At 44.3% G+C, this 25241-nt stretch overlaps 1 protein-coding gene across 1 annotated transcript in view; it reads right to left on the reverse strand.

Annotated features, from left to right (window-relative positions):
- LOC119437071 (growth hormone-inducible transmembrane protein) overlaps positions 1 to 25241 on the reverse strand; it is a 35030-nt gene that overhangs the window by 6786 nt on the left and 3003 nt on the right. Inside the window, exons 2-6 of the mRNA XM_037704142.2 lie at positions 22609 to 22861; positions 9961 to 10072; positions 8924 to 9065; positions 6724 to 7021; positions 1862 to 2033 (exon numbers count right to left, since the gene is read on the reverse strand). Coding sequence (XP_037560070.1) covers positions 1862 to 2033; positions 6724 to 7021; positions 8924 to 9065; positions 9961 to 10072; positions 22609 to 22819 — 935 coding nt within the window. The 5' untranslated portion in view covers positions 22820 to 22861. The remainder of the gene's footprint in view (positions 1 to 1861; positions 2034 to 6723; positions 7022 to 8923; positions 9066 to 9960; positions 10073 to 22608; positions 22862 to 25241) is intronic.

The following is a 25241-nucleotide window of genomic DNA, read 5'->3' on the forward strand; positions in this document are numbered from 1 at the left end:
ACGAGGATGAAGAAGATAGGGCACTCGTAGCCCAGCTTCCCACCGAAGTACAGCTCACTGACTACTTTGGCATCGATGACGGTGTTACCATAGCCAGTCAGTTAACTGATGCGGAAATCATCACTGATGCCCTCGGTGTGACGGACGAGATGTCCGACGAAGATAGCCCTCGCGAAGAACTTCCGGCACGGCGAACCACCAAAGAAGCTGCGGATGCCCTCACTGTTTTGGAGGAATTTTGCCTCGACGCTCCACGTAACACGCTTGCACTGGACAGATTGGCGCACGTGCGAAAAGTCGTCCTTGCTGCCCAGCTTTCGACAAAAAAACAAACAACCATCACGGACTTCTTTACGAAGTGAAGGTATGGAATAAAAACCTTGGTTCATATGCAGATTTTGTTGTCCATTCGATAATTCGGCATTCGGATAATTTGGACATTTTTTTTAACTCCCTTGAGATCCGAATTAACGAGGTTTGACTGTATTTCTGTATGAAAGCATGAGGTGCACGGTACTGTAAAGTTTTTTTTTCCCCTGTCTTTTGGTCACGGAAAACGGGTGCGCGTTACAATCGAGGGCACGTTAGAATCGAGTAAATACGGTAAAGCTGAAGTTGCAGAGCAAGGAGTGGAAAAAGAAAGATGAGCCAAGGCCGAATGAAGCACAGAAGAACAAAGCAAAAATTAGTCACGTTGCTAGTGTTTTTGACTGCCATGGAATTGTGCACCACGAATTTGTACCTGAAGGTCCAAGTGTAAATGCAGCTTTCTATGTGGAGGTTCTGAAGTGTTTGAAAAATCTCACGCACTGCGTGAACCATATTTGTCAAAAGAGGGGTGCTGGATTCTGAACCACGATAATTTTTGGCATGCAATTCCATCACTGTGCTGGAACACTGTCTACTCGCCGGATTTATCCCCCTGCAACTTCTTTTTGTTTCCTGAATGTAAAACTGGTGTTCCAGGGGCGGCATTTTGGAGATGCGATGACAATTTAAAAGTACATGACACTGTTCCTGAAGCAACAGAAGAAGACTTCCAGGGGTGCTTCCAGCAATGGAGGAAGACATGGAACCAGTGTATTGTGTCTAATGGGGAGTATTTTGAAAGTAACCATATTGATGTATCTGAAAGCTTACAAAATAAGTTTAATTTAAATGTACTGCACAATCTTTTGGGACAGACCTCGTACAACATGTGCACTAAATTAGTAATTAAAAAGTTGATTTGCATATTTTAGTAAATTAGCAACATCATCATGTAAAATCTTCTTGCTGCTAATGTCCTCTAGCCACGTAGCATATCTGGCAAAACAGCAGGGACAGTTTCTTTTTAACAAGTGCATCAGCTCTAAGTAGAATTTATGTTTCAGTTTTCCCTCTTGTTTTTGTCCCCTTATCGTTCTTCTAATGCGACAGTCCTACAATCTGCTCATTCTTCAGGAAATTATGTAAGTTGCCTAGTTTCTCACAGAAAATGCATACTTGGAATGGAGCAGCAACACAAAGGCCAAAGTACATGCCCCATCACTTGCTGCTGGTCATTTGAAGAAGAGGAAGCTCAAGTTGCAGTGAAACAAAGTGGTGAACTGAAGCCGTCCTTTTAAGGCATGCGTGTGTACAATGCTTAATCTACACTTAGCAAGACCAATGAACTGTGGTCAATCTTTCTTCTTGTGAATGAGACAGTTCACACAAAGTAACTGCTACACTGCTATGCACTGTTGGCTACTGCAAAACAGAGCTTCAACGTTGTCAGTATAATAGCGAGTCATGATGCCTCGCCATTTCCCCTATTACATAACAAATCTTATTCACAATACTGGCGCTCTGCTTTGAGTTTGAGAGACACTATACTCACGCATTGACTGGGTCATAGGGCTGTGCAGCGTACAAGGGGTAAGTCTCTGCCATCTTGACAATGCGCTGCGTGTCATAGAGAAGGAAGCCGCCAAACAACACCAAGCCACCGTACATGCTCAGTGAGTAAAGGCCAGCACCCAGGACTGTGGTGGGAGGCAGGAACATTGAGCCTAGAAAATTAGAGGAAGGCCGAATTCAGACAGTGTGCCTAGAAAACGAAATATGCTTGTACATTCGCAAAAAAATCCACTGCAAGCCATTAGTACCACATACAATTTATACACAATTTGATCACTACAACCACACACATTAGCTGCATGCACCATCATACACTGACATTTTACATAATGGAAGATTATGTTCACAAAATAAAGCCTACCTCTGAAGCATTGCACCACTGTGGTGACCTGTGCAAGCTTTCATTTCTCAAAGCAAAACATGCCAACACATGGTGGTGCAGGAGAACACTCAACAAAAATTTTAATTGCCTAATTATTAGCCTATTAGCACTTCCTTCAGCTAGACATGCCAACAAAAATTTTAAATGCCTAATTGTTAACCTATTAGCACTTCCCTGAAGCTAGACATGCCAACTTTAGCAATCTAATTTACTGTCCCAAAATCTCATGTGCCTATGAGATGAGGGAATGCCCTAAAGGGCATTCCTTCATCAAGGTTCTGTCATAATTGTTGCATTTGTTGTTCAGAATAGACAGGTAGAATTGCTTCCACTGCTTTAGGGAGATGAAGGTGCTGGCAGACCTCATTAAAAAAGCCAGCAATACCCTCCAAGAAGGCACATTCAACCATGGTTTTCTGATCTAACTACTACAAGAGAGTTCACAAATGCCCTAAGCAACTGCTGCACTTATTTCGTATGAACTTATTTCAATTAACCCCACAACACCTAAACACCAATCCACATCAAGGATAATCAGGACAACTTGTTCACTTTCGTTTCTGGCGATGAAGAGTACATTCATAAAAAACAAAACAATATGCTACTTGAGTAAAAATTAATCAGTATAATAATTATTTAGCGATTGGTTTTCCAAATTGTTCACAACTGAAAACTCACTCCAGAGAATCAAAAACACTGTCCCTATTATAGGGCTATATTGGAGGCATCAAACTCAGCGCTACATAAATGATACCTTGGGCTTTGTGGATGGAGTTCAAGGCCAGGAGCAAGAAAATTTTGGACTGCCAAAAAAGCATAGTTTCAGATAGTGTAAATATAGAGCAGACTTCATGTGAAATTTTACATTTGAAATACAAGTGGATGCGTGATGCAGAGCTAGCCCAACTAGACATTTATGATACCATAAACTGAAGCAAATGCCGCCATTAATGCTTGCTCGAAGTGACTCATGCCCCAGAATGAACAGCTCCTCGGCATGACCTTTGAGATTAGGAAACTCCAGTGCCACTGGAATAACTTCTGGAAACCCCTAAAAATGCTAACAGGATCTTCCACAATCTGAAGAAGCATGAAGCTGGCATGCGGCAACAGACTCTGCTGTCTGCAGCACTATCCACATCACAGCCGTATACTTTTTTACTTTCTGTGCTTCACTGTTGTCTAAATGTGACTTAACATCTTCAACCGTGGGAGAAAGCTATGAAATTAGTATAAAGGCTTTGTTGTATTTCACATGTATTCACATACATGCATTGCACTGTTCACTTGCATTTAAATCTCAGTACAGTAGACTTCTGTTCATTCAACTTCAGTTACTAATTCAATTTTTCGATTAATTTGATTCCATCTGAAGGTCCTGGCCAATGCCCATACATTTTTATGGGCCAAAAACATTGTTCCTTCGATCCCAAAATTCGCCTCCGCCGGATAATTCGAATTTGACTGGTCAGGACACACGCATCTGACCCCAATAGTGACCTAACACAATGGCAGCAGCATCTGTCTTGGGAGGACTTAGGGGACAGTGAATGCATCAAACACATGTTATGTCCTACCGAAAATTGGCATTTTCGGCCCACCTTCAGCATATGAATTCAGAATCAAAAACAGCAGCACGCAGTGAATGATTACTATCTGATTCTAAGGTGCACTTTTTTTTCCCCTAGAAAATTGGTCTGTAAATTGGCTGCACGTTACAATCGGATACAAAACTGAAACCACATTCGTGGTGTTAACAGCCTACCATCAGAGCCAGCATCATTGCTCCTGTCGTCACAAGATGGTGGCAGAAAAAGTTTTTGTGTAGTATGGCGATGATGACATGCCACTTTCACTCTGATTACAAAAGCTAATTCAAAAGATAAGTTATTTTACAAGCTAAGCTAGTGGTAACAGTGTTGGTACACAAGCTTGTGGTGCTCTGGAGACATGCATACACTGTAGGACAACCTGGTGAAGTGGTTAGTCACTCGCAAGACGCGATTGACCAGATAAAGTAGCAACGGCGCGCGTCGATCGGCCGAGTGACGGCAGCAGATACTTACTGGCAGGACGACGCAACTTCAAGACAGAAAAGGTTTTATTGGTTTTATCTCCCGTTGCTATAGCAACCGGCGCTTCACGGGAAATCTGAAATGATTGAGTGATGCGGGAAAGTAGGTCACTGTGGTGAGGGGAGAGCGTGGGGGAGAGCGTGGGGGAGAGGGCATCGCCTCGACGGAGCAGATACGGATGCGTGCATTCCTTGTCTGTGCAAGCTCTCGCCTGCGTTCTAACTCAAGTTGCATCCGCTGCTGTCACCAGGCCGATGGATGTGCGCCATTGCTACTTTATCTGGGTCATTGCATCTTGCAAGCAAGCAGAGAAGTGTCCCCACTTAAAGAGTATACATCTGACACCGTGGTCTAGGTGTAGGCCGCCATACCGTTCGTGATGGTTGCAGAGTTGTTCAAGAAATGCACAATATCAAACACAGTGAACAGCATGTACAATGACATGTTATGGTATGTATACAGTGATAAAATGGTGTTTGAGATTCATGAATATGGATATAAAGTGTAAATTGGAGGCAAGCTACACTTCTTGTTTTATAAAATTGGGTGCAGGTTAGATTTGGGCACACATTTCATGTGGGGTGCATTGAAATGTGATAATTACTGCCAAATGAAGCAGCAGGTGTTCAGATGTTATTTTCTGCTTCTTTCTTTAACTCGGGCCGCCACATAATTTGATCAATTCTCTTGGTCCCGTCAAGGTTGAATTAATGGAAGTCGACCGTAAAAGGCTGTCTTTCTGTGGGATTGAAAGAGCTTCATGTGTACAAAACCCCATGTCTTAGATGTAACAATCAATTTTATCGCAACGTTTGGAGGCCAAATTTCCGTTGTAGCGCACGTTAAAGAACCCCAGGTGGTCAAAATTAATCCGGAGCCCTCCACTACGGCGTGCCTCATAATCATAACTGGTTTTGGCACGTAAAACCCCAGAAAGAAGAAGAAGAAGGAGGCCAAATTTCAGCTACTTTTTACTCACTTTCATTTGGTAAACTTGAGCAAAAAGGGCACTCTTCCCTATGAATATCGTAAAATGAAGTCTTTGCAATCATACAGGTGGTTACGATATCCTTTGAGAGAGTAAATTCTGCACTGATTTAGGCAAATTTTGCAAAATTCATTACAAAGAGCCTTTCCATGTACACATGGAAATGCTAAAACTCAGTTTTAGCAGTTTTCTTGGCTAAAGAAACCAAACAGCTTCCAAGATTTGTTGCTGTCAATTCCACTGTCTACTATATGCATATCCTGGGACCATTCATGTAATACTGGACGTACAGATGTGAGAATTGTCCTGGTGGCACCATCTAATGATGCAGAGTTCAATCAAAGCATACAGAACTATTATTGAAATGGCTAAGCTTAACTTAGCTGCTGGCTAAAAAATGTTGGCAGCAACAATTATTAAGATATAGTGGTTCCCTTATTTCCTTCCATGAGAATACTCATGCAATGCAGAGGCACGTTGAGTATACCGGGTGATCATTTTTAAGTTTTCTGGAATGTTTAAAGGTTGCCTGTGGCAGACAGCATAATTCTTGTCCTTGAGCTGTATTATTCAAAGAGGCAGGCATTACTTTCATAAGAAATCCAAACACATATTAAACTAATTTAAAAAATCACTCATTAACTTCTGAATTAATTCCCTAATGGCACATATTCAAAATTGTGAATTGTAGTCGGTGAGTTTGCAAGGTGTATCATTTGGAATGAATTTCCAGAATGACAACAGTTTGGAGATATGTGCCATTAAACTCGCCGTAAACTGTTGTTCCACTAATTTTTTAAACAAAACGCTCTTTTATGCATTGAAGCACAAAACTAACTGGAATGCTCATGTATTTTGTCCCACGCACTGGGAAATACCTCGAAACTGGTGTCATCCTGGAGATTCATTTCAACTAAATACGCCTTGCAACGCACAGGTTGCAATTCGTAAATTGCAATATGTGATGTAAATTAATTAGTTAAAATGTTAAGCAGTAAATTTTTGTTAATTAGTTGAATATGTGTTTCGATCTCACGTGCTAGTATTGTCCACCTGTTCGAATAATCCAGCTCAAAGACAACAATTATGCTATCTGCCATAGGCAATTTTTTAAAACTCCGTAAAACCTAAAAATGATCACACAGTATACTGTGGTTGACCTAAGCATCATAAGAGGTCATTGCCAGAGGTGGTACTAATGTCTACAACTCTTCCGTTCCAGTATTCCACAAATGATATAAATACACATAAAGACAGTTCAAACTCAGGTTTAGCAGTTTTCTTGGCTAAAGAATTCAAACAGCTCCCAAGATTTGTTGCTGTCAATTCCACTGTCTACTTATATGCATATCCTGGGACCAGAGACACATGCCAAGAAGCAAGAGAAAGGCACGCACCAAGAGAGGAGGCGAAAACAAATCCCAGTCCGATGGCAAGGGGGCCACCCATGTTGAGGAATTTCTCACTCGGGGCGCAGGCAGCCACCGTGGACAGGCCTGACACCACGCCAGCAGTGTAACATGCGGCACGTATCATTATAGGCCCACCCAAGAGGCAGAGGGGGGCCACAAGGGCACCCATGACGCCACAGTGCAAGGCCCAGGCAGCCTGTTTTGCACCCAGCCCTTCTCTGTAGGGCAGCGAGCGGGCCACCATGCCTGTGCCAATCATGGCTGCAAAGCTTGCTCCTATGGCCTGCGTCATAGCAAGGAGGCAATATGAAATACAACACCATAGGAGAAGAAAGTCATGCCTCTAGACAGCCCCCACAAGACAGTGCAACATGATGCAGCATTGTCAGCACAATGCACTTGGTAAGGGGAGCTGATTACTTTGGTCATGCTGTTTATGCATGGGGAAGAGCTGAAGAGAAGGGAAGGAATTAACAGTTTAGAGGCACTAACTTTACAAATGTCAGTGCATCTTGTTCAAATCCTTGGCTGTGTGGTTGCTGTGCACTGCGGCAGGTCACACTGTAATCCTTACGTAATGTTTTCATTTATGAGCCCCCTAAAGGCTACCCACCATGATATTCACGCAAATACAATAAGCATGTCGTGTTAGCTGAAGCAGAATGGGTGCCTACGCTCCACAGAAGCTTCTCACTGCCATTCACTCAGGAAAAACAAGCACCAGTACTTGTGAATAAGGAAGTAAAATTTAGCAATGAAAAATGCAAATTATGCCGAGCCTGTACCAAGGGGATTTATGAGTGTGCCTACGACGACTACTTTCAGCAATAATTTCATATGGCATAACACCTAGTCCAATGTGTCACTGCATCAAATAAAAGCTCTTGATGTCATGGTATTTCTGCTGCTCACACCAAGATGCACTCAATACAGTATAGACCACTTATAACATAACGGTTTATAGTGCAGAAGTGGCTACAACGCGGCCTTTTCCGACTCCCGTTCACCCTCCCATAGAACTTCATGTATACGCATACCGCTTACAGTGCAGCCGCGTGAGACGAAATACCAGTTATAATGCGGCTTCCGTGGGAAAATCTCACCGACAAGGGCGGCAGCGAGCACGCTTCTCAACAAGGTGCGTGCTCCCGGCCGGCGTATGCATTATTCAATGCAATCAAACTCTCGTTAATTTGTACTTATTTGGCCACACATCGGTTAATTCGGACTACTTTCGGAGCTCAGTGAGCGGAGAGCGCCGCAAATGTGTGACGCAAAAGAGCAAGAACGGCGCTAGCGTCCAACTGAAACGAAGCGGCGGAGTCCGCATCGCCACAGCCATCAGTTGAAATCGTACGTGAATGACAGCAACGCCGGAACGCTTTGAGCCTATTTGTGTCTTTAAAGCCTGTATTCTTGCGTTTACCTCTGCGCATAACACCGCGTTGGCCGCGGGCTTTCGTAACTGCGTAGTCGTCATCCACGATCGTGTCAATAGCGGCCGCGGTTTTCTCCGCAGCGGTTGCGGCGAACAGTAGTTTCGTTTTTACTCGATACGCGCATCGGCGGCGTGCCTCAAAAACTGCATAGTCGCCATCGATGATCGCATAGATAGCGACCGCGGTTTCGACTGCAGTTGTTGCCACGAATGATAGTTAATTCGTCCAGACTCGGTGCGTGCGTCGGGCGCGTGCCTTTAGCACCGCAAAGTCGCCGTTCATAAATGCATTGATAGCGGTCACGGTTTTTTCCGCAGCGGTTGCGGAAAACAGTTGTTTCTTTTTGACTCGGTGCAAAGCTGTCAAATTTGAAGAGCACGGCTACATCGCTATTTTGTTTTCGTCAGCTCACTGATGAAAACGTAATCACGATGTGCGCGCGATAGTACAAAGCGTGTCTACATGCTTGGTCTACATTTTTTGCATACGTGCAGGGCTTGGAAATCGTTGTTTTGGTTATAGTGCGGTACCGCTTATAGTGCAGATATTCTCGACTCCGGCGACTTACGTTATAAGCGGTCTACACTGTATATATTAACATGAAAGTAATTCCAAAGTGTGCCTGCCCGCAAAATACTTTTGTCATTGAGCCTATCCATACAAGCTTTACAACAGCAATATTCCTGAAAATGATCATTCTGTAACACAGGGTGAAAGTGGTGCTTTGTCTCGCTAATCACACTCACCAGCCATGAGTTGCGCATCACCAGGTTCAGCATGGCAGGGTTCCGGCTCACAGCGAACGCAGAAGCTGCTGTGATGATAATGCTTCCTCCAAAGTAGGTGTAGGTATCACGCACCCTCTGCCGCACATACTCTGGCCACACCCTGCAATGTTGTTTTTTTTTTTTTTATCCAACACTCAACAACAAATTTCTTAACTGAAAGAAATGCGAGGAAAGAGACTGCATGTGAAGGAGAAACGACCACTGAGGGTACGAGGCCTCACAATTGCAACTATTTGCCCTGGGTTCAACAAAATTTAAGGGGTCATGGTAGATAAAAATGGAAGCAATGTAAAAGAAAGGAGACGAACATTTTGGAACACCCCCAAATAGGCTTCTTGTTTAACATCACCCAGACAGCAATCTACTTTTGTCACACATCTGTGAGCAAAAATGCAAAAGGGTCACAGAATCTTCACCCTTCTCCCTTTCTGACTTGGCGAATGAACGCATTGCTTCCATTTCAAGACTGCAAGGATAGTTCTCCTTGCTTGGGGTCAATACAGAGAATGTGCTGAAAGAAAAGAATTGTGTGGCCTCTTCAGCAGTTATTTTCTCTGCAACTATGCAGCAGCTACGTGGAAACTATAGCATAAAGCTAATATCTAAGGTTTCTAGAAAGGTAAACAAACTTTTGAGGGACTCAATGTTTGCCTTTAGACAAACTGCATCCATGGCTTCTCAAACTGAGTTATGTCATAAACTATGTTTATGTAAACAGTGTGTCAAAAATTGCACTATGTACACAAAACAACCATGTAGCTCAACATTTAATTTTGCTTCAGTGCTTCAGCACAATATCAGATGAGTGCATAAACAAAACTGCACATCCACGCAAATCTAAAAAAAAAAAAAGGCTTATAAAAGGCAAGAAGTAACTAGCTTTGCTGGCACGGTTCCTTTTGTGTTCTGCAGGTGAGGTGTCATATACTAACCAGCACAGCTCCAGTAGCAAGGCCGAGTCATCTGTTTGGAGATTCATTCCAACGAATACTCACATGGATTTCTCAAAGGCTCCTGCTTCACTTGACATCCCGAGTCCATAGTAGCAGAGGGCTCCCAGCCCAAAGGCCGACGCTCCTGCCAGAACACCCTTTCCCACACTGAATGCTGCAAGAAAGAAAGAAGAAGAAAGAAAAAAGGTGCAAGACAGTCAAACACTTGTAGCCAGTCAATGACTGACATGCAGACTTCCCAGACAACAAAGTGAAACAAGAAAACAGAAACAAAAAGATAGCATTACATTTGAACACGGCAAGTTTATGTAATGAAGGATTGCATAATGACTACTAGCTGGTTCTTGATTAATTAGGTCAGCAAATGGTGCTTTGATACTACGAGTCAATCAGCCATACCTGCCACACCTTGTAATAACATCTAAATATACAGTAGAACCTTGTTCATACGTTTTGTAAAACAATGCGAGAAAAACGTATGATCCGAAGTGACTAAAAAATTTGACAGACTCGGCGACGGGAAACCGAAACGAAATCGAGCTAGTGGGCAACCCCGGATGCAACCCCGGATGCCGCCGAAGCGCTGGCACATTTAGATTATCGCCTACTAAATGCGAGCAGTACGCTACCAATGGCACTGCGCCCCACGCACTGTAAACAGATGGGTGAAGATGCTTGTCACAATGGGCTTGGCGGCGATAGCAGTGAATGAGGCGTGCAACGTTGGTGCCAGGAAATTGTACGTAACAGGATCATATCAACGAGGTTCTACTGTACTCACACATTCCGACACAAGGAAATATTGCAAGTTATTGCCTTCACAAAGACATTCAGGATAAGATAGGATGACAAACGAAATATTTGTGGACCACATTGCACAAAGAAAAATATGCGAGTTAATCATAAAATGCCACTCCGAAATTCCCAAATTGACGAAACGTGCCAAATTCCGCTGGCTATAATATATGCTATTTATTTATTCATTCACAAATACTGCCATCTTGCATAAACAAGACATAGCAGGAGTGGGTGCTATGTAACAAATTAAGACAAAACTACATGAAACACTTCAATCTACACAAAAAAATTATGAACCTTTTCAGGTGCCAATTATTTCCGATTAAAATTATACTTTCACCGCATTTCTCACATCTTCAGAATCATAAAAAGCTGCAAAATTGATTAAGAATTTTCAATTCTTTATTGAGATTTGTCATGCTTACAGAATGTGGACTCCATGCGAAAACTCGCTGCGGGAACATCAGATATGAGAATATCAACTATTTCATGTCTAGCAGGCTTGAAACAAGCCTATGCAGCTACTTTAAAATTATTCCTGGTGCAACACATTGTGAAAAATAATGAAAGTGAACCCACTACATACAACAACATACATCGAGCAAGAACATCCAGAAGTCTACCTTCCCACTCATTCTACTAAAACATTTTGCACATGTTATTCAAACTTGCAGCACAATTCCAATAAGAAGAGTTTCAAGATGTATGCGACACATTTTATATATCATTACTTTCATCAATGCTTTTGCTGATGATGCACTAATCTTGTCACACACAATTGTGTACACAGTGTCCTAAAGGGTTAAGCTACTTCCTCTAGGTGACATTGGTAAACATATAGTTCTTGATAAGAGAAAATATTAAGGGTGTTTGAATAGCGGAGTTTTAAAATGAAATTAACTACAAATATTAGAAAACTATGAGCTTCGAATATAGAATCTAACACGGCATATTGTTCTACATCTAAAAGTACAAGAAGCAACACAGATAGGAAAGGTAGCAACTTCCTTTAATGCCCGCAATGCTATGGGAATTCCACTCAATTGGACATTTGTAAATGATCAAGTGAAAAGTCGCTAAAGTTGCTCTTATAGCAGGTGCTTGAACTGGACAATGAAGCATATGCCCGAGCCCCTTTCTACACCAGGCAGGCTACAATTTTAATGCTGTATATTTGGCTATAACAAAATATTTGTAGAAATCAAACATCAGATTTCCAAACTGAATATATACTGCGAGAAGTATTAAATATTTATTATACATTTCGAATATTTGCAAATACCTTAGAACATATGCTTGGATATCCACGTTGAAGGTGAAAACCAGTGACATACACAACATCAACAACAAAACAATGGGATGAGGCTCTTTAGGTGATAAGTGTTCCAGCCTAGTCTCGTCACCTTGTTTCGCATGTTTGTGTTTTTCGCTGGTTTTCGCCTTCAATCCCGTACCCAACTGGTCTAGCTAGCCTTGTTGAATATCACAGGTCATGAACACTTCTGCAGCCTAATATGACTCAAAGCAAACAGCTTGCAACAAGAAAATCACTCACCAAGGGGCTTGAAATGTAATGCAGGATTAAGAAAATGTATCTTTCTGATTTCAATAAAACACTAAGTGCTGACATCGGAAGTGACCCTGATGGCTCTTAAGTACTCCACTTAGTGTTGCACCAAGGTTACGCACAATAACTTATTACTTTTTCTCCCTTGGCCTAAAGAAAAACAGCTGAACTGCACATACAAATGCACAAACTGCACAAGCTACTACAAATGCGTGGGTTAGCATGCCATTACAAGTTATTCCATACGGCATCAGATGGCACTGTACAAAATAACCGGTAAACATGTTAACTGTTTAGCTGGCTTGAATTGGAGCATAAATAGTTTTTAATTGGTTTATTCTTGCTTTCTTGTCTCAAAATGAACGTGAGACTAATTAGCCAGTCTGTGAGAAATGTTGTAAAACAATCATGTTTGTTACATTGGCACGTAGGTAAGTGAGAATTCTGTAACTCCAGATGTGGCAAACAAAGAAGAGGAGGAAGTAAAAAAGGGGTCGAACAAATTCTTTGTGCCCTACAATAATTTTTCACCCCCTATAATAAGTCCAACGTCACCTACATATACAGTGCATGCACAAAAAAAAAAAAAAAAAAAAACTAACACAGAGAGGCACAGCTCTCATGTTAAGACAATTGTGCTTTGTTGACATTTTCACAAGGTCTGAAGTATTGCTAAAGGACCCTAAACCACCTCTGATGATTCAAAAAAGAATCATGTGCTCCTCTACGAGGGACAGCAGCGTCGATCTGTCTGCTAACATGCCTTTGCCATGCAGTCACATCAACGAGTTCCTCGGCTCACTTGCCCGTCATGTGCAATTAGCTGATTTCACCATGTGCATAGTGTGACTGCGCATGCAGCGGCAACAACATGAAGCCAAAAAGTGCAGAGTCCTGATAAGCAGGAGTTGATGGTGTTTTCAAACATGAAAAGAGGGCCAATGTAGAAGTACAAGGAACCCAGATGGGAAAGGCAGCAACTTCCTTGAATGTGCACAGTGCTATGGGAATTCCACTCGGTTGAAAATGTGGTTCTGTACCGACTATAATGTCTACGCCTTCCAGCGAAGTGTTTAGCGAGGAGAGAATGCCCATGAGAAAGTAGTAAAGGTGAAAAAGTCACAGGCCTGTGCGGCACACGCAGCCCAGTCACAGCGTAAGCTGGAGGAGCGGCTCAAGAGTAACTCCAATTTCGGCACCATGCACAACAGGGTCTTCGCGGCGAAGTCTCTTCGCCTCGTTTTCACGAGAATGATCTGAACTGTCCGCCTGGTGTCGACGGCGAGCTGCTGCTTGTACTGCTCTCTGCACAGCAGTCTGCTAAGCCCGATGATGTCTGGTTACAGCCGCGCACGTAGCTCTACAATTCGCTTCTTCAGCAGCGATTCGTACTTTACGAGGAGGCGCCATAATGTGTACCGAAGGGGTGTCCAGAATACGTGGCGCACATCTCACATACGCCCCGCACACTAGCAACCCCTCCTTTACACCTGCTACACGGAACATTTATGGCAAGTGGAGCAGACGCGCTGCGCGCAGTGTCTAGGCGCGGAGTCTTGCGAAGCTATCGCACAGCTGGTATGGGGTTGCTAGGCAACGTAGTGAGGTGATAGCTCGGCGAGGTTTTGCGGCTCGCGGCACCACTTATGGCCGGCTTAAACAGCTCCGCTGTTAAAAAGGTTAAGGAGATGTATACAGAAATACTAGATAAAAACATGTATAGCATGCCTAATTAAATCAAGCAGGCTGGGTGACCATTTATAACAGCCCCGTTTCAAGGGGGATGCAATTAAATCATTATCATAATCGTGTCTCCTCATGACAAGGGCATTTTTCCGCTGCCTGATAGCAAGCGCTTGCGTGACAAAGTGGTAGAGTATCTGACTCCTGCGCAGCGGGCCCGGGATAGACCGCGGTGGGAACTGGGTACTTTTTTTTCTCATTTCCGGCGATAGCGGTTACGCACACCAGACAGCATCGCCAACCGAAACTGCTATTGGAATGAACCCATAATAGCTTATGCTGCAAAAGAAACAGCTCGTTCCCCATCGAGCTCAGAGTGGTTTAGGGGCCCTTTAAAGCCTCAGAAGGTTACTAATGGGTGGCACTCCTCAGCACTACTTTTAAGGGCCCCTCACCAGGTCACATAGCAAATTTCGGTTATATGCTGGAAGTTGTTACATGCCCTCTAGGGAGCATCCTACCACAAGAATTTTTCGAACTGGTTCATTAATAGCCGGGATAGAAATATTTCAGTGCCATGAACCCATGATTTCAGGAGGCAAGTGTCACTGCCAACTTTCAGGGTTTGTCCTTAAAGTAATGACTGCATCTGGTAAAAAGAATTTATTGATCTTATCGGTACATAGCATTAAAATTTTCCAAAATAGTCTCCTTAGGCGTCGATACACTGCTGCCAACGTGATTCCCATGCTGCAAATGCTGCCTGGAACCTCTTTCAGAGACTCTGTCACAGCCCGTTGGATGGCGGGAACATAGTCAAAATGGTGACCTTTCAGGCTTCTATTGAACTTTGGGAACAGGAAAGTCTGCCAGGCTCACATAGGGGCTGTACGATGGCTGCGGCAAGGTTGCAACCCATATCCGGGCCAGGTAGGCGGTCACAACGAAGGCGGTGTGCGCTGGAGCGTTGATGTGGTGGAGCTTCCAGTGATCGGCAATCTCCGGTCGTTTCCGTTTGACAGCTCTGTGAAGGCGCTCAAGGACTTCTTTGTAGAACACGACGTTGACGGTTCGTCCCGGAGGTACAATGTCTTTGTGGACCACCCCACGCTTGTCAAAAAAGACGAACATTGTCTTTAGTTGGACTTCGACATTCTTACTTTCTTGGGGCACGGGGAGTTCGTGGTGTGCCACTCCGAACTTTGACGCTTGGTTTTGGGGTCGTACTGAAACACCCATGATTCGTCGCCTGTTATTACGCCATCTAAAAAGTCCCGTTCGATCTTTAACTGCACCAAGATCTCACGGGAAACATCAACTCCTCATTGTTTTTGTTCATCACTCAACAATTTTGGCACCAATTTCAAACAAACCTTCCGCATGTTAAAATTTTTAGAAATAATTTTGTGAACCATTGTTCTACAAATTTTGGGGTCTTTGGCGTTTAATTTGATACTCAAACGACGGTTGGAGTCCAGGAGATTTCTTTGGCGACATTTTCGTCGAAACCACTCGTTGAAGGGCGTCCAGATTGCTCCATGTCTTCAACAGTCTCCCGTCCATTCTTGAGCTCACTAAACCACCGGAAAACCTGCGCTCTTGACAGGGCGTTGTCCTTGTAAGCCTCCTTAACCAAGTCAAGTATCTTGGAAGTGGTTTTGTCCCGGTGAAAGCAAAATTTAATTGCATACCGCTGCTCCAATGAAGGCTACATTTTTTACGTTTTCTGCCGTGACAAAAAACTCAAAAACAGCTTTTGCATCACTTCAGATCCTCACTGTGTCAGAGCTCGGACGCGACTGCCGCCTGGTGTGTTACTTAGCTTAGAACCCCCACCACAAATCCCAACTCCAGGGAGCGTGCTACTGGCGACTGCAGCGCTGCATGGCAGGCAGTCTCATTACTTCACGGACAAACCCTGTAGACACTCTCTCCACTTGCCCTATCTAGCTTCTGCAAGCGAAATTCCTCCCCTGCGTTCTTCCATACCAGAGCTGGAGGATCACGTGACGCATACGTCACGGGCCTAGATTTTTTTTTTCACACTTTTGCAGCATGGCGATGTACGTAGCGCACTTGTGATATAGACGGCACTCTCCAGCTGGGAGCGCAGTGCCCGTGAGAAGGGCAAACGGTGTTTGGTTTGAAATTTCAGCTCTCTCCACACAACGTAGCGATGTAATATTTAGCAGACACGATCATTAGCGTGCATTGTACGCACTGTGCTTGTCAGCTCAAAATGGCCAGACCAGGTGAGGGGCTCTTTAAAAGACATTTACTACTTGCAACAAGTAACTGGAACCAGAGTGGCTGTTCGCCTCCTGGATTTCTGGGTTCCAAAATCCAATGCACAAACAGCAGCTGCTGCTTCTTTTAAAGAGATCACCTGGTCACATATTAATCATTTCAAGTTTTAAAGTGTTCTGTATCATCTTGCATCTAAAACATACACATACTTTTTCAGCATCAAGAGACTGACAGAACTTTGACAATATTACTTTGATTCGTGGATACGAAATTTTATTCCACATCTGTGGGTTGAAACATATTTACTCGCATGTTACTTGCACTGTGCAGTTTTATGACCGCCACACAGAAGTGTGCCACATACGCTTCTCCATGTCTGCCAATAAAGATTACAAATGCCCAGCGAGCCTAGGAATAAAGATGTGCTTAATGAATACAAAAAAATATAAAACAGTATGCATATAAACCTAGGTGTCAAAATACTGATGGGGACCTGCTATGTGAACCACCTCTTACTGCATGAATCCAAACAAGACAGATTAATAGGAAGATGGAGACCTTAAAAAAAATTAAATTGTGGGGTTTTACATGCCAAAACCACGATCTGATTATGAGGCATGCCGTAGTGGGGGACTCTAGAAATTTGGACCATCTGGGGTTCTTTAACATGCACCTAAATCTAAGTACAAGGGCGTTTTTTTCGCCTCCATCGAAATGTGGCCGCCGTGGCAACGTTAAAACAGTGGTCGAACAAGGGAAGTCTCGGCTTCCAGTCTGAAACTTCCCTTGTTTGGCTTCTGCTGCACATCACATAGCATGGGCTCTTCAAAAGTGCCAAGGAAAGTTTTCTTCAATTTGACATCAAACAATGCTTTTACATGTCATTGCCTTTGAAGAAACAAGTTTTGCAGAAATCTACAAGATATACAAAATTTCATAAAACTGTTGTCCACCAGAAAGCAGCACAAAGCTACAAAGGTTTAATGCTACTTTTGGGTGGATGACACTTTCACGCCATTCTGGTGACCCTTTTATGTACACAGCAGTCCACAGTTAAAAGGAACACCGGAGCGTGTGGCCCCCGCTTGGCATCACCGCCAAGTGCTCTGCACAGGTGCAGTGAGTGCCATGGGCGGTGCTCAGCTTGCGTAGTCTGCTGCCACTCTGAGCAGCGATCCATGGCTGGATCGCTGCTTAGCAAGCTGCTCGTGTGTTTGGAAAGAGTTACAGTAAAACCCCGGTGATACGATCCCGACTGGTACGAACTTCGGTGTGATACGAATTCGTAACATTCCCCGGCCAAAATACATTACTCACAATACGAAAAAAAAAAAAATTGTCTGTTCCGAACATGTTGCCGCGCTGCTGCGGAGCATACGAACGCTTGAGCAACAGCGGCGGCTGAGTCAGCGGGCCGACTGGCACAGACAAGCCGGCACAGCAGGATCTGGGCGGGATCCATAGTCGCCAAGCAACCGACTACGTCATGCGGCTGCGCAATCTCTCATTGTTCCCCACGTCGAGCGGACCGGACCACATCACAGCCTAGCCGATGCTTAGCGAGAAAGTAGACAAGGACCAATGCTGCAACGACGACCGCGGCGCAGCCCGACGACCAAAACGCTCCCTGCACTCGACATGCTCAAGCATTCAGTGGCGTGCGAAAACATTTCTGAGATCACGTGGGCGCACTTATACGCCTTGCTGAAGGCGATCGATGAGAATTTGAGCAAGAAGAAAACGTCCCGTTGATACGTTTTTCAAGGGACCGTGACAAAAAAAAAAAGCTGCAGTTTCGCCTGAAAGGTGATGCAACGATTGCGATAGCAAATTAGTAGACAGCTGTATGAAGTAAGGATAGTAGTTGTACCAGCCGTATAAACTTGTAAACATTCGCTTACTAACTAAATTAACAAGCACGATGTCACGCATGCACAGGTAAATATTAAAACATCTCGCTCGATCTCGTTATCGAAACGCTGGCGTGAGGAAGCACAGCAGCAGCAGCGAGCGAATTGACCTTTGCGCTGTCTCTCGCTTCAACGCGAACTAAACGTCAAAGGCATGGCGCGTATGAAGCTACTGGCACTAGGCGAACTTTGTCAACATCGCAGATCATTTTGACGATAAGGTCCACGCAGGTGCGTACGTTGCAGATCGCTTTCAAGATACGGCAACCGCGCGGGTGCGTCGTATCTGCAACGTGCCTGTCACTTGTAATGTACAAACTGGCTGTACCGCTAAACTTATGTGACCGCCACATTCAAACGCAACGTAAGAAGCAGGAACATTATAGATTGGCGACATATCACGGGGAATGCCTGCTAATTCGAACATACCGCACACCGACAATGCTCTCAGCAGCGCGACAAATCACGTGGCGGCGCCTCCAACCGGCATTGCTCCAACACCGCCATAGAGCAAAAGCTTAGGCGAGACCCTCAACCCCGCGCGGAAAAAAAAAAAAAGATAAAAAAGAAAAAGAACCGCGCGACGCCACTCTCAAATAGCAAGGTCGCCATATCTGCGTGGCGCCGGAACACGTGCGTGTACGTGCCGACGTCTCAGCCAACGCTGCGACGCAGAGGGAAGCAACGGCGGAGGCCCCCCATCCGGCCAACGCTCACCTTCAACGGCAGAAAACGAAACTTCAGGGAGCGGGCTAAGCTGGCGCCGGGCTGGCGGGAGTGGCCGGTGCGCACAGGGACAATCGAAGGTGAAGGAGCTACAAGGGAGTTGAGAGGGAGGACTGGGGAGCCACCGAAGCGACAGAGTTGGCGAGGCCAAGTCCGCTTCCCTGCCATCCTACTCCCTCACCTGCAATGGTCCACGCATGCACCTGTCGCCTCTTCACAACCACAATCTCTCTCTCTCTCGCCATGCCTGCGCTGCCCGTTATCGGGAAGCGTGTGTTGGCCGACGTGGGCAGTTGTGGCCCTCGCTCGATATGTGCTTGCACACCGCGATATTGCACGAATCGCACCGTTCGTGCATGGTGCTATGGTGCACAAATACTTAAAAATAAGTTCTTTTAATTCGGACAAAATATTTGGGTCCCTTCGAGTTCGAATTATTGAGATTCGACAGTACATGGAAGTCAATAGGATTTAGGTCGGGACCACGAAAACGCGACGTAGCAGCCGGGAAAACGCAGCAGCGAGGAAGGTATCAATGGGGTTCCACTATTAGAAATATTTTCTGGTAAAAATAAGTTAATTTTTCTTGATATTGTGTATGTTTTGATAATACGAATTTCGGGTGATACGAATATTTCACACGACCCCGTGAGATTCGTATCACTGAGATTTTACTGTACTTTCCTCGAAGCTAGATGCTTCAAAGAATTTGTCAACATGGCAAAATCAGTTTGGTTGTTCTGATGGCCTGTAGTTGTGGTGTTGCTTAATTTGTTGGTGTTGGTGTTGCTTAATTTCAACAAGATCAGATGTTGCCTTACGTCAGCAGCAATGGCACTGCAGCCTTTTGTTTACTGTTCTTACTTCATAAAGAAATGCCTGCTGAGCCAAAGGTTTACATTTCTTGTAGATGCCCACGGTTGCCCCTTGCTTTGAATTCCGGTCAATGAAAGACAGCGTATTGTTGAGCTATGCTTATGGAAATAAAGCCAATGCGCTATTTCAAAAATAAAGTAGACACACACAAGCACCATCTTGAAGACGTTTTGAACCCAAACACTTAAAATACTTTTTCATGCTCCTAAGTTTAGAACTTCACATTACAGTGCTTGTTACTCGTGATAAACATGTCATTGCTACCATGGAAGCTATGCATAACCCATATTGTCGATCGTGCTTATCCTCTGTACAGGTGCCCACAAAAAAACTCGGAACGCCGGACCAGTGGCCACTTGTTGGCGGAGCGCGCCGGTGAAAAAGTAGTGCCGGCGTCTGCGCACGCGCGGTCTCCCTAACAAGCTCACCTCACTCCCCAGTGCATCTAAATAGGGGTTGCCTTGCTCCAAAAAAATATCGTTGCGTGCTTTTAGCGTTGTCACAGGAGGGCTGTGCGGATGGGGTCTCTAAAACGCTGTGTGTGCGCGCGCGTGTGCACGCGATCGAGCATAAGTGCTCGTGAGTGCGCGTTAATGAGTATCGGCGCCTTTTAAAGCAAAAGAATTAACTGGCTCATTCGCGGAATGTGACTATGGTTGTCAACACTTGCGGTAGCAAAAATCAGAAAGCGGGGTACTACACCTCTACCGTTCAATAAAGCATGTAAAAGTGAACTAAGCAAGAAAGTAATTAAGATTAGTTTAACAGTCCCAAAGACTAATTAAAAGTAATTAGGGTAATTAACAAGACCAGGACACGGACATCATATGACGCCTTTATTAAAGTGTGGTGAATTGAATTACTAAGAATAATTACGATAAATAAATGTAATTAAGGGTTGCAAACGGTAATAGAGACTACTTGACATCAATTCGAGACTCCGTGATAAGACTGCTCACGCCAGATTAAGACTAATTAAGAGCTCAAAAGAGTAGTACTTACTAATTGGGATCAATTGATGACTCCTTAACAGCAAGTAAGAAAATAATTAAACCGAATAACAACCAATCAATAGTGATCTAATTAATTAACCAAAATAAATGAGCAATGGCAAATAAAATGATGTCAACGCATTAATTAAGCTTTCACCGTCAAAGTCGTCTTAGCAATAAATAAGGGACTCCACTGAATGTTTTTTTTTTCTCACAAAGCTGAACTCACAAAGCTGAACACCCCCTAGATTAGCAACGTATCACCCCACTGAACAAAAAATTGAATGTTTGCGCCAACCAACGCAGACACGCGATCAAATGTTAGATTACTCCCTACTAAAGCTGCAGCGAAGTGGCCAGATTTCGTAAATAAATGGCGCATTATGCGATGCTCATTGTGACTGCGAAGCATTGAAGAGAACTTTATTATAGTGCCACAAACATAAATTAATTCCTGTGCTTGAAATTGGAGTGTTGGAATACACTGTCTGATGTAATTTTGAAAACTTTTATTACTGCACGCACTTATCCTTGTTAAAGGAGCCGTCGTGTTACAGTCAAAGTTTTCATCTTATTCCCAAGTAGTAAATTCGGCTCGGAATATAATTGCACAAGGACTAAAATACATCGCGCAACACGATAATCCGGTTTAAAAGTGCGCTACAGTGCTATCATGGCTCGCCGACATGAAAGATTACCTATGAACTCATAGTTTCTTTAGGCGAAATAATTAACTCAGCTATGCCAGACATTAGGCATAATTAAAAGTAGAGCATGGCAAACTCAATGGTCATCACTCAGTTATAAACGCTCATGGATTCCATCCACGCAAGCTACTCATAAAGCATGACTATTTCTTAGAATGAATGCAGATTCCGACCAGAATACGTCACAAGGGTTACGCGTGTGTTTAAAGATTACGCTGCATAGCGCGCTAGCACGCTGTAGCCTACAGGCCCCGAACCTCCCCCCCACCCTTCCCAGATGTGTTGTCGCAGCGCTAAGAGGGACAAACCGCAAGTTTTTTGACGCAAGGCAACACCTATCTAGATGCACTAGGGAGCGAGGCTTGCTTGCTAGGGATTCCGCGCATGCGCAGACCAGGGCTGTATTTTTCCGCGGGTGTGCTGTGTCAACGAGCGGTCACCGGTCTAGCGTTCAGAGTTATTTTGTGAGCACCTGTACATTCTGTTGAATATGCTTTAGAGTCGCTTGAGTGTTCGTTGTTCAGCCTACACACTGGCTAGAATAATCTTTCAATGCACAGGCATTGTACAAAACAAATACACAGATAATTCCAATTGTAGCTGTGCCACTGCCCTCTAATAATAGCAAAGGACAGCATGAGGTAATGAGAACGTAGGACAGCTTGTCATGACCGACTTCGAAAGTTGGAACAATGAAGATAACCACGACGTAACCTGGGTAGTGATATTCTCTTGCGATGCCCTGATCGCTGACTATGAGCTTGAGCAAGCACTGGCCGGCCTACTCCAGAAAAGTGTGACTGCTTACTTTACGACAATCTGAGCAGCAGCCGCACGAAATAGCAGACTACACGAGCCAAGCACCGCCCATGGCACTCACTGCATCTGCACGAAACTATCGCTGCAGCCGCCCCTGGTGGTGGTGTTGAGCAGGGATCACGCACTCTGGTGTTCCCTTTAAGTGTGGACCGCTGAGTAGATCAGAATAAGCCTTTTTATAAAGTCATAAATTTGTTCTCTTTGGCAGTTTAAAGCCACTGGACAATACCTTTAAAGACATGCATCCTATTTCACATGTATCTGCTCCCTGTTTTACCATGCAGCAGATAGGCATCATCATCTCCAGAGATTATATGCAGGGTCATATTTTATAAATTCCAGGCCAGCTGAAGGAAATAGCTCACCTGTATCACCAGCGGGGGCCATGACTATCTCGCGTAGTGTGCGCCGCTTGGGTGTGGCCACCTGAAAGCGGGCCGACCGAGATCGTGTTGACATGTTCAGGGTCTTCTGGGTCATCGTCGGCCATCGTGAGGATGCTGGCCCTGCTGCGAAAGCCTTCGCAGATGCCCTCGCAGCTGCCGGTGAAAGGCAGCACTTCCAAACCACCAGCATGCTGGCCTTTTTATGTTGCTGCTGCTCCTAATGAATGCCCCTCTATAAAGAAAACAAAGCAGATGTAGTTCTGAATGCAGCCAAATAAATTACAGCAAAGCAAGACTAGAAAAAGAATAGATACGGCAAGATGTGTTTTGAGCCTAGTGTTCTTTCCATTGAAGAATTGCAATTTAATCTTGGCATGGGTTACCCACTGCAAGTTAATTTGTGCCTGCAGATGACAAGAAAGTCTGTTCAAGGTAAGTAAAAGTAAAAGAAAACTGACTATTTTCTTGTGCAACTTGGCATAGTTTTACAAATTTAAGAATATCTGAGAACACTTACTTACGCGACTGCAGCAGTGTACTTATGGGTGCATGCTCCTGTTCTGAATTATACTTAATCCTGAGCTCAGCTTGTATTGTCTAGATTACAGCCAAAACAAACAAGCATTGCAGTTTTTTTTTTAACTAATAAGGCATTGCCAAAAGCTTTATGGCCAACGAGTGAGTGACACAGGCTGCTACAGCCCTAAGGTTGGGCTCCTATGCTATGCCATGCAAACATTTGAGAGTGAGAAGAGCCATGTGTTTTTTAATAGGAAAACTCAGCATATACCTGACTAGTTTGATTTCGTGGTGGTACTGGGTCGAGTTTTTGACCAGGCAGAAGTTTTTGTTCACTACATGTTTGATTTTTAAAGAATCAGTATCGGTTTCCTTTTGCAGCATGCTGCTATAGGCAGAAGAATGTTAAACTTTCCTTTCATAGAAGTCTGTACCCCTAGCAGATTACCGCAGAAACCATTTGGTTATAACTGTGGTACCACTACGTGGCTTGGCAACAGGTCCAGTTGCACATGCAGTAATTGGCCTGGAAAATTTTCGCCAATAGCTTCAAAGACCACTCTTGCATTTCTAGGCACTACATGCTCTTGTGTCTCCTCCCACCAATGAATGGGAAAACTGAAAAAGGCGTAACAGTGCACTACCTTGATTGTTTTGAGCATGAACACAGGAGCGCGTGGCTTTCAGCACAAGTGCAGCCCAGTTACAGTGTACTAGAATGTTTTACAGTGGGTTGAGCGGAGGCGCATCCTATTGCACGTCGTGTACCCGCTTTGGAAGAAAGTAGCAGCGGCGCTGTCGTCGCCCGCACTTGAAGCGAGTGTGCGCCGCTTCTGCATATTGTTTTTCGATGTAGTCGTCGCGGAACGTCGCTTCTTTCGCGCCTTTTTCTGCGTCAGTGTTTATGATGCCACCCAAGTGGCGGTTAAACCACTGTTACGCGCCAGGCTGTACAACTGACTATGCAAGAACAGCCCAGGAGCGCAAGTTATCACTTTTTAAGGCTCCAAAAGATGAACACCAAAGGCTTCCTCATATTGGCAAAGCCTTTAGCGCAATTCAAAAAAGACAGGGACGTGACAGAGACACAGGATAGCACTGTCCTGTGTCTCTGTCAAGTCCCTGTCTTTGTTTAATTGCGCTAAAGGTTTTGCCAATATAAGGAAACCGTACCAACTAGCCCAAGAATCAGCCTTGTTGAACCAAAGGCTTCTTTGGCAGCGAAATCTCCATAGGCTTGACAAGCCACTGGACCTTGATTGAGCTGTATGTGAACTGCACTTTGAGCCGCATTTTATCTTGAGGCATTATGTCCACATGATCAACGAAACTGAAGTTACAATTCCGAGGGGCATCCCAACGCTTGCTCCACTTCTATATTAAAGGGTAAACAAGTCTCACCCGCCGTGGTTCCTCAATGGTTACGGTGTTGGGCTGCTGAGCACGAAATCGCGGGATCGAATCCCAGCCACGGCGGCGGCATTTCGACGAGGGCGAAATGCAGAAAACATCCGTGTACTTGCATTTAGGTGCACGTTAAAGAACCCGAGGTGGTCCAAATTAATCCGGAGTCCCCCACTACAGCATGTCTCATAATCAGATGGTCGTTTTGGCATGTATAACCCCATTTACTATTATTATTAAACAAGTCTCGTGATGCAGCGCGGAGAAAGTCGCACCAACACTTGATGCTTAGTCGCTTATGTAGGTAATTATACCAAGCCATTGGACAGTGGTCGACTGAAAAGCGAGCATGTTGTGTAAATAAATGTGCATTGGTGTGCTATATCACAACTTTGTTGTTTATTAATTGTTCATAACTCTACCAGCAAATACACGCAAAGTGCCTCGAGCGGCCAGTCGCGCGGCAATTTTGCGTGTGTTCGCGGGCTTCTATCACGCTCGAAAAAACACATTTAAGTAGCACGTATTGAGCAACAGAAACCTGTCTCAGGAGTTTTTCATGTTGCTCTTCAATTTTGTCATTGACACTTTTCATCTCATTGTAATATTTGAGAAATTGATTAATTAGGACTAATTACGTAATTAGGCGGAAAGCAAAAAAAAATATTCTGGGTATCTCTAGGTGACGG

The sequence above is a fragment of the Dermacentor silvarum genome, chromosome 1, assembly GCF_013339745.2.
Source record: "Dermacentor silvarum isolate Dsil-2018 chromosome 1, BIME_Dsil_1.4, whole genome shotgun sequence".
NCBI lineage: Eukaryota > Metazoa > Arthropoda > Arachnida > Ixodida > Ixodidae > Dermacentor > Dermacentor silvarum.